General features: G+C 43.1%; 1 protein-coding gene across 1 annotated transcript in view; it reads right to left on the bottom strand.

Annotated features, from left to right (window-relative positions):
* The window catches only part of LOC105812943 (ATP-binding cassette sub-family A member 3-like), a 58,136-nt gene that overhangs the window by 8,937 nt on the left and 37,020 nt on the right, over window positions 1–12,179 (bottom strand). The window contains exons 6-10 of the mRNA XM_012647507.1: window positions 10,056–10,229; window positions 7,929–8,101; window positions 6,840–6,983; window positions 4,865–4,994; window positions 874–1,028 (exon numbers count right to left, since the gene is read on the bottom strand). Of these exons, the coding sequence (XP_012502961.1) occupies window positions 874–1,028; window positions 4,865–4,994; window positions 6,840–6,983; window positions 7,929–8,101; window positions 10,056–10,229 (776 nt within the window). The remainder of the gene's footprint in view (window positions 1–873; window positions 1,029–4,864; window positions 4,995–6,839; window positions 6,984–7,928; window positions 8,102–10,055; window positions 10,230–12,179) is intronic.

The raw sequence follows: 12,179 nt of genomic DNA, 5'->3' as shown, positions 1-12,179 counted from the left end.
TTCCTGAATGTTTAGGTAATTGTGTCCAGAAGAGGTTTCTAGATTGTGACATAGTAAGAAACATATATATTTGATCTCTGCCTTGGTTCCTGACAGAGCTCCTAAATCCCTTGGAAATCCCTGGGTGATAGGAATGTTTTTTGTTCTAATGAGGCAACTCTGGGCAGGCTCTTTGACAGCAATAGGATGGGGGCTGGTCACCAGAAAGACCAAGCCATGATTCCAAGCTTGGAACTTTCAGCCCCACCCGCGATCCTTCAGGGAGAGGAGAGGGGCTGGAAATTGAGCTAATAATTGATCACACCTACATGATGAAGCCTGCACAAAAATTTCTAAACTACGGGATTCGAAGAGTTTCTAGGCTGGTGAACACATTGAGGTGCTGGGAGGGTGGCACACTCAGAGAGGGCACCCCTTTCCACATACCTTGACCTATGTATTAACACTTCTTCATCTGGTGTTCACCTGAGTTTTGTGAGCCGTTACAGCAAATTATTAAACCTAAGGAGGTGATTGTGGGAACCCCCAATTGACAGCCATTTGGTTAGAAGTTGACAATCTGGGACTTGTAATTGGCATTTGAAGTAGGGGAGAAGTCTTGTGGGACTGAGCCCTAAATCTGTGGGGTCTGTGCTAACTCCAGGAGGTTAGCATCGGAAGTGAATTGTAGAACACCCAGTTGGTGTCTGGAGAGTTGGAGAATTGTTTGGTGTGGGAAAACCCCAGGCACATTTGGTGTCAGAAGTGTTGAGAGCAGAGAAATATGAGGTTTCTTTTTAAAGACCTTCTCAGGTTGAGTCAGGAGCGGCAGTCGATCTCACTATTCCCAAGAATGTATACAGAGGAAACAATCACTGTTATCCACCAACTCACCTGAGCATAGAAAGAAAGATGTTCTGCTACTGTGAAGTTTTCAAATAAGATATCGTGTTGGGGGCACCAGCCCAGGCTCTTCCTAATGTGAAACATGTCTTGTGAAATTTCATATCCATTGACATATGCCCGTCCACTTGAAGGCATAATGAGACCTAGAACCAAGGGAAGACACATCCTAAAACCATCTTCAGTAAGAGCACACTGCAATACAAAGGCCTAATGATACCTTCTGCTTTGTTTGCTTGTTTTCACACAGACTATCCATATTCTACTTCTTTGCCAGTCAGTCAGTGACATCCAAGGAGCATATGTTCTATGCGTAACAACGTACAAGGATATGTGGTGACATTAATATCAGAGATAGGAGAGGTCCCTCCTGTTTTTGAGGAACTCCAATCTGGTTAAGTGAATAACACACACATAGGTTCTAGTAAAGCACATGGTATTACTGTAAGTACTAAATAATGACTTGGGTGCCTAGTAGATATGGTTAAGGAGAAAAGTATTTCAGGAATCTAACAGTTTTGAACTGAGATTCTTGAAGGCAAGGTCTATGACTTACCTGATTCCTGAGAAATATCTACTCAATGAATGAATGAATGAATGAATGACTACACTCACTACCAAATGAATCCCAGAGTAAAACTTTGCAGTCTGCCCACTTGCATACTATCTTTGTCTTTATTCTGCTTTTCTTATTCTAAATATATTTCTCAGGTTGAAAAAGGCAATGCATCCTTATTGCAACAAGGTTAGAAAAAGAAATAGGTAACAAAACAAAGGTTACACAAGTCCCATCACTGACAGATAACTGCTGTTAACATTTTGCTACAAAGTCTTAGATATTTTTTATGCATGACAAACTCACATATTTATTTTTTAACAAAAATGAGAATGTAAGTGTAAATTCTACTTTTTATCTGGCTTTCTAATATCATATTAACTGGCTTTTTCACATAACAATGTACTGAGGCCATTTTTCCACATCAACAAAATCTGTGTCATTTTTAAGAACTAAAAAGATTTCATTGTTATGAATATACCCTATTTATTCAACCCACACTGATGGATATTTAGCTTATTTGGAATTTTTGACAAGTATAAACATGTGATATAACTTTGCCTACTTCCACAGTTATGTCCTTACTCTAAATCAATATAAATAGGTTTGGTAGGTCAAAAGGGGGGCAAGACTTTAAAGGTTTTTGATACTTACTGCCAACTTACTCTGTGGTTGGGTTTTTAGATCTTCCATTTTGGCTGTGGGTAATAAAGCAGTCATGATTGTTTGGTGAAAAAAAGGAAAAAAGGTGATGCTATTCTATAGTAAATGTAACAAGTCTTTTAATGTAAAGTTATAATAGCAGAAGAACTAAATAGAAGAACTCATAGAAGAACCAAAAAACCCACATAACTTTACTGGAAAGAGAAACGGGGTTTAAGAAACAAAATTCCTAGGCCAAGTTTTGGGCCTTTCTATAAATAATTGTGATATGTAGCCTTTTCTGGCCAGGCGCGGTGGCTCACTCCTGTAATCCTAGTACTCTGGGAGGCCGAGGCAGGCAGATCGTTTGAGCTCAGGAGTTCGAGACCAGCCTGAGCAAGAACGAGACCCCATCTCTACTAAAAATATAAAGAAATTAGCTGGACAACTAAAAACATATATATAAAAAAAAAAATTAGCTGGGCATGGTGGCGCATGCCTGTAGTCCCAGCTACTTGGGAGGCTGAGGCAGGAGAATCGCTTGAGCCCAGGAGTTTGAGGTTGCTGTGAGCTAGGCTGATGCCACGGCACCCTAGCCTGGGCAACAGAGCAAGACTCTGTCTCAAAAAAAATAAATACATAAAAAAGAGAAAAAAAGATATATAGCCTTCTCTGTCCAATGTCCTGGGCAATCAGCCAGATTCCCCTTCCCAGCTTAGCATCTTCAGGGCTACTGAACCCCATTATATGTCTTCTAGCCATGCCCCTTTCTGCAGGGCTGTGTTAGCTTTTTATATGCCCTGTCACTGTTGGTAGAATTCCACAGCAGGGTTTCTATGATACGTCATTCACAGTTGGCATTTTGGCAGTATTTGCAATTACGTTAATTAATTAATTCAGTCATTCCTGCAATGGTGTTTATTAAGTGCCTATCCTTGCTAAGCACTATTCAGACACTGAATCCAGAAGTAAACAGAACTGGGGAAAGGGATAGGGGAGACAGAAATAACACACATACACACAAACAAATGAGATGATTACAGAATCCAAGGAATACTGGGCACAAAACAGAAAGGAATGTAAAGGAGCCCGTGGGGTGTTTCTACCACGCGCCCTCCTTAAACAGTGCTGGGACCTGGCTTGCCTCCTCCACCACTTAGCTGGGGGTGGGGCTGGATCACCCTTCAGACAGTGAGGATCTCACAGGCCATATAGCGGAGAGGCCTTCCCTAAATGGTCACACCGCCGGAAGCAACAATGCCCATACCTGGGAGAGGACTGCACTTCTAGAAACACCACTGTGCCCCAGTCCGGGACGCTGGCTGGGGCTCAGTCCCCAGTCCTGACGAACACAGAGCTTAGTCAGTGAGCATCTGCTGGGTCAAGACTTGGTTTTTAAAGTCCTGATACCAGAGGGGTGGCTAAAGATACCTCTGACCAAACTTCACCATTTTGCTGCTCTTCAAATGTCTTCACTGGGGGCACATGAGCAACGTGTGAGGAGAATCGCGCAGACTAACTCTGCAGGGTGCTAATGGCTTCCCAGCAGCTGGGTGTGCTGTGTTCAGTGAGGAAGAATTGGTTGCCTTTTTGAGCTCCTTGAAGGTTGAAAATGAATCTCACTGGTTCATTTACACATGTTAAATCTGCAATAAATATATATTTCTTGAATAAAAGAGTTTTTGAATTTCAAGAATATTATTAATATTTTAGTTGATGGAATGTGAAAGAATTATTTAGGCATAAAAATTATTCTGAAACCGACATCATTTTAGAATAATTCACCAGGCATCATTTTTAAAGTGCCTCGGGCAATGAAAAGCAAATGGAAGATTTTTTTTGTTGGGAGATTGGTGGTATCCAACTGTTCCAAACAGAATAGGAGGTTCTATCTGGAAAGAAATGCTAAGCACTGTTCATAACTTCTCAATAGTACATGAACTAAAATAAAATCCTAAGCCCTTGCTTACTGAACAAACTCTTCTTGGCCAAAGGGACCCCAGAGAAACCTCAAAACTGAGTTCCCAGCCATGATGGGGTGGGAGGTCAAATACGCCTTATTTTACCCCCTCCCTTGCTAACGGCCATCAGGCTTTTTTCCTAAGGGCGTTTATAAACAGAAACCAGCCTCATGATCCAGACCAGCACTCTTTCCTGACAGGAGACCACCAGCCATGGAGTGGTTTTAACCAGTCTGTGGAGCAGGCTCAGAGAGTTTTTGTGTCCTTGCTTCACCTTTTGACATCAGAGGGACACCATTTCCGAACATGGACCCTATAAAGGGGCAGAAAGTTCCACTGCACAAGTGCATGTTTCTCCTTTCATAAATACACATGACTCCTCCTATAGCTTGTTAAATACGTATATTTGGCCACCCCACTCAGTATAAATTCCTGTTCCCGTTGTCCCTGCCTTGAAGCACATGTTCCTGGCTTCTGGCCAGGGCTCTGCTTTCTGGCCTGTCAGATTAGCCACCCACAGGCTGCAATGCTTTACGAGAAACAAAGCTCTCCTTTCCAAGTTTATGAACTTTGTCATTTTCTTCAGTTAATAAGCGAATAAAAATAAGTTCTGCAGATTGACTGAAAGCCAAAGATTTCCTTCTCCCAGTGCAGGGTTAATTGAACCACCAGACACTACATAGATGGTAAAACAAATAGCAAACAATGCTTAATATTAAAATATCAGTGAAATCTAATGAGAGGGAGATAGAGCCAAAAATCTAGATCTGTTCAATGACTTTTTCAGAGCTTCCTCGGGAGGGCTGACCCCACACACACGTACCTGTGAGCATGAAGCAGGTGGAGGTTTTTCCTGCCCCGTTGTGTCCCAGAAGAACAGTGATCTGTCCTCTGTATAGATTCATGGTGAGATCTTTGACTGCTACGTGTGCAGTGCTTCCTCTGGGAAACACCTGTGGGAAAAGCCAAGGTGTGATTGACAGTATAAGATGTGCACATGGAAGAAGAACATTTCTAAGAACCTATGACGGGCTGCACACCCATCAACTTCTCTTGAAAGTTCATCAGTGGGAATCCAAGTGTAAATCTTAAATAAGGAGCCCCTTCTTTTAGTGTATAACTGCCTGGAGTACTGAGGAAGCTGACCCGGAACAATCCCATGGGATCTTTTCCCTGATCCCTGGAACCTGGTAGTAGAGCACCTAAAACACAGAGGGCCTGGAGCTTGCAGATTTTCCTATTTTTCATAGAGACTGGGTCTCGCTCTTGCTCAGGCTGAACTCCTGGCTTCAAGCGATCCTCCCACCTCAGCCTCCCAAAGTGCTAGGATTATAGGCATGAGCCGCTGTGCCCGGCCTCTATTATTTTAAGTCAAGTATGACAGTCCTGTTCCCTGACTTCTCAGTCTTCCTTGCAGTAGAGGTGACCATGTGACAGAATTCTGGGCAATAAAAATAAGGGGTAATAGGAAGGAAAGAAAGAAGGAAGGAAGGAACATAGGAAGGAAGGAAGGCCGGAAGGCAGTCTTGCCAAAAGAAGGCATTTTAATTTTTATCTTTCCCCATAGAGGAGCTAAGTATCCATCTTACAACCATGAGATGATGGATAAAAGCTAACAGGCTACAAATGGCCCAGGGAAAATCTATCAGTCAGAAGGTGCTGTGGTCTGGATGGCTTTGTTGAGTAGCTGAAATCATGTCAGAATCATCTGCCTTAACTGCTTGTTATGTGAGAAAAGAAACCGAAGTCCCCACAGTAAGCTGGGTGAAGACTCGAGCATTCCTAACTACCCCCATGCTGCGTGGAGCAGCTGGAACCAGCACCGCTTCCTGAGTACCCTGGGCTGGGACATGATCCACTCGATTCGACAAGCAGAACAAGGCAGCACAGTGCCACAGCATCAGTGGTACAAGGGCACTGCAGTGTCCTTCACAGTTGAAGGACAGAAGATTCCACACGAAACAGCAACGCTCTGTAGCACACTCCAGGGCATACATTCACATCCAGGCATCCTGTTATGGGAGTGCTCAGTCACCTCAAGGCTCTCTATGTAGCAAGTGCTCAGCAAACCCTTGTGAAAGAACAAATGCCTCTACTTCTACATTTGGAATCTAACAGTGGAATCTCGTTTAAAATATGATTTCGTTATATAAAAGTCATCCATCAAATGGCTGAATTCCAATGTGTCTCCAACAAGGGGGTGTTTGGCATTGGGAGGATGAGAGGTGACTGTTTTCAAGAGAGAGATCGGCCGGGCGTGGTGGCTCACGCCTGTAATCCTAGCACTCTGGGAGGCTGAGGCGGGTGGATCGTTTGAGCTCAGGAGTTCGAGACCAGCTCTGAGCAAGAGCGAGACCCCATCTCTACTAAAAATAGAAAGAAATTAGATGGACAACTAAAAATACATAGAAAAAATTAGTCGGGCATGGTGGCGCATGCCTGTAGTCCCAGCTACTCGGGAGGCTGAGGCAGGAGGATCACTTGAGCCCAGGAGTTTGAGGTTGCTGTGAGCTAGGCTGACGCCACGGCACTCTACTCAGGGCAGTAGAGTGAGATTCTGTCTCAAAAAAAAAAAAAAAAAAAGAGAGAGAGATCATCTAGGCCCTCTATCTGGTCATTTAACTTTATGACAGAAAATGGGACATTTCAAGTTATATTTCTAATTCTGAGGATAGCATAACAGAAGGGAATTAAAAACTTCAATCACAAAACATACCCTTGTAACCACTGTTAGAATAAAACAGAAGCTTATATGCACCATATCTTAAGTTCTTGGAAGGAGATCTGTGAGCCAATACCTTGCGTAGATGCTGGATTTCAATTCCTTTAATCAAATCAGTAGGCTCTTCCTGAATAAACTCGCTTTTCGGAGCTTTTACAGGACCCCTCATGTCCAGCAGTGATTGTGTAAAAGGTACAGGTTTTCCATGCCAGTAGGAGGGCTGGAGAAGAAGTCAACATACACATTAATCATTTAGGTGAATTGACTTCCTTTTCTGGAAGATAAATATTTTGGTAAATTAGACTCTCCCCTCCCGCTACATGGTTTACTTGTTGTATCAAATATTTAATGGTGCCTGGAGAAGTTAAGCAACTTACTCATAGAGTCACTACTAATCAACTGCATTTCAACCTATAGCCCATGGTCCCCAGGAGAGTTACAAAAGATGCTCCTGGTGTACCAGGGAAGCCATCGTGTCAGCACTCAGCATCCTGTGGGTGGAGGCCTGGAGAAATACTGGAGTTAACTGTCTACCCATCTCCCTACAAGAAGGGCAAGTGTGGCAGCCTTTGCAGAGGTCCCAACTGAGTGCGATTCAGACAGGATCAGTCACAGCAGGACCATGGGGCAAGGCCACCAGATGCTACTGCGGGAGGACTAAAGCAGGCATGAAGAGCTCAGCTTTGTAAGATAAACTTGGTCATCGTGGGAGAGAGGTGATTCTGAGAACTTCATGGGGTTGTCGACAAAAGCTGTGTCCCCTGCCAGTGCCCTGGGAGTCACATGGGTCTCAAAAAGCTTCAGGGCCATTCCAACAGTGCCGCTCAATGGGGAAAGAGGCAGCGTGAGAACTCTAGCATGTTGGGAGAATGCGCCCTGACATTTGAGTGGGCACATGTGCGACATGCACAGGCACTCTCAGGGGTGGGGGACTCTGTGTGGACTGACGCCGTACATCAGCAGTGGGGCAAGAGTCAGAGAAACCGAGACTCACTGTTAATTATGCTCCATTGGCAACCATAAACTGATAGGATTGGAATGAACACAGGTTAGAGATTTCCTGGAGTTTGGGATTTGAATCGGGACATCACTGGAGCGGGTAGGAATGTTGATAATAAACAATGTAAAGTCTCACACCAATCTTCAAAACGGCATCAGTACTTACCAGGGCAAAGAAGTACCAGGGCTTGGGTGTACCGTACTTTCCTGGGAAGATGGACTCCACATACCAGGCCACTAAGCAGTATAAGAAAGAGTCCAGCAGTAGCAGCAGCAGCACCTGAGTGAAGCTCAGCTCTCCGCTCACACTGCCCATGTTCCTCCACTGGATGCCTGTGCCTGTTCCAGAGGAAGGAAATCAGTCATCACATCAAAGACAGAGAGAAGCCGGGCATGGCGGTGCGTGTCTGTAGTCCCCGCTACTCCAAAGGCAGAGGCAGGGGGATTGCTTGTGCCCAGGAATTCAAGGCTGCCACGAGCTCTGATCATGCCTGCGAACGGCCACTGCGCTCTAGCCTGGACAGCCTACTGAGGCCCTGTCTCTGAAAAAACAAAAGACAGAGGAGAACAGTTACTGGAATTTTTCAAGCAGTCAGGGACCAGGCCGATCACAAGACTGGGCTATTTGTGTCTGGGACATTATGGAACCAATGCTAGGGACAGGAAAGGGGAAAACTCCAGAAGTTTCTCCCCTGAGATAAAATATTTTTATTATTACCAAAAGGTGGTAGTACTTTCACTGGCACCAAGAAGTAAGAAACTTGGCCACATCTCCACACCTTCGCACATGCTATCTGGAATGTTTTCCTACTCCTCCCACCTTCTTTGTTCATTCTTCCTCCAAAGATCAGTGCAGACAGCTCCTTACCCAAGAAGCACACATACCCACTCTCCTCGTTAGGGTTAGATGCTCAATCCACATGCGTCTGGAGCACCCTGTGCTACCTCACAGAAGGTCCTGCACTGCGCTGTGAATCTGTTCACTTACCACTGTCCCCGGTGTGTGTGTCTCTGGAGCCAGAGACAGTCTTTATCTCAGTATCTCCAACCCCTGACGTGGGGTCTGTTGGGAGCAGATGCCCAACATTCCACTACTCGTGTCCTTAGGGATTACCGCCTGCCTGTGGGCATCCATGACAGCAGACACACATTTGTGAGCCATCCTGTGCCTTTCAGGAAGGACACTGATCCCAAGTTCAACAAGGTCAGTGTGCTTTCAAATCGAGAGAACCTTAGCATGTGACAAATCTAAGAGTTAATTCAGTGAAACCTCTCCCCCAAATTCTCTCAACTTTCAACGGACAGGCCCCACAAAGAACACATATTCATTCACTAACATATAAGGAATCAACATACCATTTAAATCTATTTTTCCCCACAAGTATTTGTAATTGTGTTTTCATCATTGCTTTGTTAAAGAAAACCACTTAATTTCAATAAATTATCATTGACTTAACATCCTTTACTATATTTTAGGCAGCTTTAAGCCTAGGGCCCATTTGGACCATCCCAACTTAAATAATTCATTGGTAGGTGAAGCCTCTAACGAAGTCATGGTGGTTATTCCAATCACAGCAAGGGGATCCACAAACTAAATCCAGCTTATAACTCCTATTCCTGTCATCTGCTGCTAAACCAGATGTAATATTCGGAACCAAACACTGAGCAATGAAGGCACTTGTTAGAACATTCACAAGTACATCATCTTAGTGTACCGCTGGAACTGGAGACAGCAAGTATCACACCCCACAGGGCAGGGTGTCCCACATTTTGACTGATTGTTGGGCTATAATCTTCTGCAATGAACTGCAGATGCTGTGAGGAATTCTTCAAACTCCAGAAACATAGGAGTTGGAAAACTTAGGATTGCACTCCAACTATGGAAGTTATACGGGAGCTAGAACACCTCTGATAGAAGGTCCCCTAGATCAACCAGTAAAAGAAGAGACCCCAAAGGCCATAAGAATAAAATATGATATATGTAAAAAGTGCTACATTATCTGTAAAGTTCTGAAATATTATCTGAACTTCTAATCATAAACCTATATATCTAATTACATAGCCATATAATTTCCTACTTCTTTGATATGCTTTAGTTTTTCTCTCCAACTACATTGTAAACTGTACATTGTGAACCATATTTATTATTTCTTTAGTGTCCCACACAGTGCTTACCATAGTTTTAAGTATGTCGTCAGTGCTCAGAACACTGAGCCAGTTATGTTTATTTGGACACAAAGGCCAGCCTTGCCCAGGGAAAAGCATCAAGGCAGCTCAGAGAGAGAAAGCTCACCTTGTGCCTCAAACATGGAGATGAGTTGGACTCCCATTGCCATGGCAACATTTGAAAAGAGACAAGAGACAATCTTTTCGAAGTAGCTTCTCTGGGTGTAGCTCAAAGTGAGGTACAGGTACGGGAGGTAGGTGAAGAAGAAGATGATGCCTCCTAAGGCAGTTCCAGCATGGGCTCCACGTTCAGAGGAAAGAAATGGAAAGAGTTCAGTCGATAATGTACAGAGGAAGTCAGTGATGACACATGCCCCCTTTCCCTGCCTTGGTAAGAGAATTGTCTCCGCACTTGTTCCAGGATTTCAGAAGGGAAGCAATCTTCTGCAGGAGAGTGGGTTCAGTAAAAATAATAATAATTAAAAAAAGGAAGGAAAGCAGTCTTTTAAGAAATGTTGATAGAAACCTTTTATGGTTGCATTCTTGCTAAGGAAAGATGAAGAACATTTGTGGCACTTAAAAAAATGAATGGATCCTTACATAAAGGCACAAATATCTAACCACCTAAAACTTCTACTCCCTAACACTGTATTAATTTCTCCTACAATAAAATTCCTCTTCTAGGCTGGGCGCGGTGGCTCACACCTGTAATCCTAGGACTTCGGGAGGCTCAGGCAGGAGGACTGCTTAAGGCCAGGAGTTCAAGACCAGCCTGGGCAATGTAGTAAGACCCTGTCTCTATAAAAAATAGAAAAATTAGCCAGGTGTGATGGTGCATGCCTGTAGTCCCAGCTACTCAGGGGGCTGAGGTGGAAGGATCCCTTGAGCCCAGGAGTTTGAGGTGGTAGTGGGCTGTGATGATGACACTGCACTCCAGCTCGGGTCACAGAGTGAGACCCTGCCTCAACGTCCCCCCAAATAGCAAAACAAACAAACAAACCCTCTTCTTGAAAGATGAGTGGTAGATTTGTATAACATCTATTAAGCACTATGGCACTATCATCAACACTGTAAAGACATCATCTTATTTAATCTTCATAACCTCCCAGTTCAGAGGAAACTGAACTTCAGCCACATAAAATAAATGTGCTCTATGTCATGGAGCTAGTAAATTACAGTGATGGATTCAAGGTTTTCCAGGCTCTAAACAGAGTGGCTCCAGATTTGGAAACCAGGCCAATCTGATTGAAGCCTGGGGGCCGAACTCAAATTAAATGTAAATGTTTGACTTCTAGGAAGTTAAGAGAATAAGGATTGAAAATGTGAAGGTTTGTATGTAAAAGCAAGAGCTGCAGTTAAGCAGGAGGCAGCTCTTGGTTCATCTGGTTACATGAAGTATTGGTTAATGTTCTGCAACTTTTCTGGGTCCCACTTTCTTCTTTTGTAAAAGGCGATAATCAATGCTGATATTTACTAGGCTCTTACTATATACCAAGTCCTGTTCTCAGCATTTCATGTGTAATATCCCATTTAACCTTCACAACTACATTACAAAGTAACTACTGTCAGATTGCCCTAGCAATCTTCAGTGATGACCAATGAGGGTTTTTTGTATTATTATAATTCATGGCTTTTTACATATTAATATTTTATATATCTCAATCCATTACAATCATTACTTTTTTTGATGCTCAAAATGTTCTATCTTAGGCGAGCGGATACATCTTCAAGATGACTCTTTTATCCTTTAGACATTATCCCATTCGTCTATGAGCGCTTCCTTGCTGTGATACAAAAGGCCCCCCCAATGTTTATGTTATGCATTTGTTACCCCATACCTCAAATCAGCTACTTCTCCAAGGAGCTCTGGTTCCTCTTCAACTTACTCAGAGGCCACAATCTGGACACTAGGTGTTTATTGCTATTGGGCTGTCATTGCTTCTAAGTTTTTGCAATGGACATGGTAAGGAAATACATTTTTTAAAAGTAAAACAATGATAATTCTCTAGTTAATGTCTATGATCACAGGATTTTACCTTAACTTCTTTGGTATTATATTTGTATCTCTTTTCCTTTACACTGAAAATCTTGATTTGTATGTTTTTTGCTTTATCCTCTGATATATCTATATCAGTTTCAAAATAACAATACAAATACTACTAGTCACAATAAGATGACTAAATATAGCTTAAGATTTCTTTGAAGTTCTTTTTGTCCTTAAAATATTTCTCATAAGGGACGTATAATCAAA

This window comes from Propithecus coquereli, unplaced genomic scaffold (genome assembly GCF_000956105.1).
Source record: "Propithecus coquereli isolate 6110/MARCELLA unplaced genomic scaffold, Pcoq_1.0 Scaffold27, whole genome shotgun sequence".
Classification (NCBI taxonomy): Eukaryota; Metazoa; Chordata; class Mammalia; order Primates; family Indriidae; genus Propithecus; species Propithecus coquereli.
Note: the sequence above shows the minus strand (reverse complement) of the source record. Positions and strands in the feature narration are given on the sequence as shown.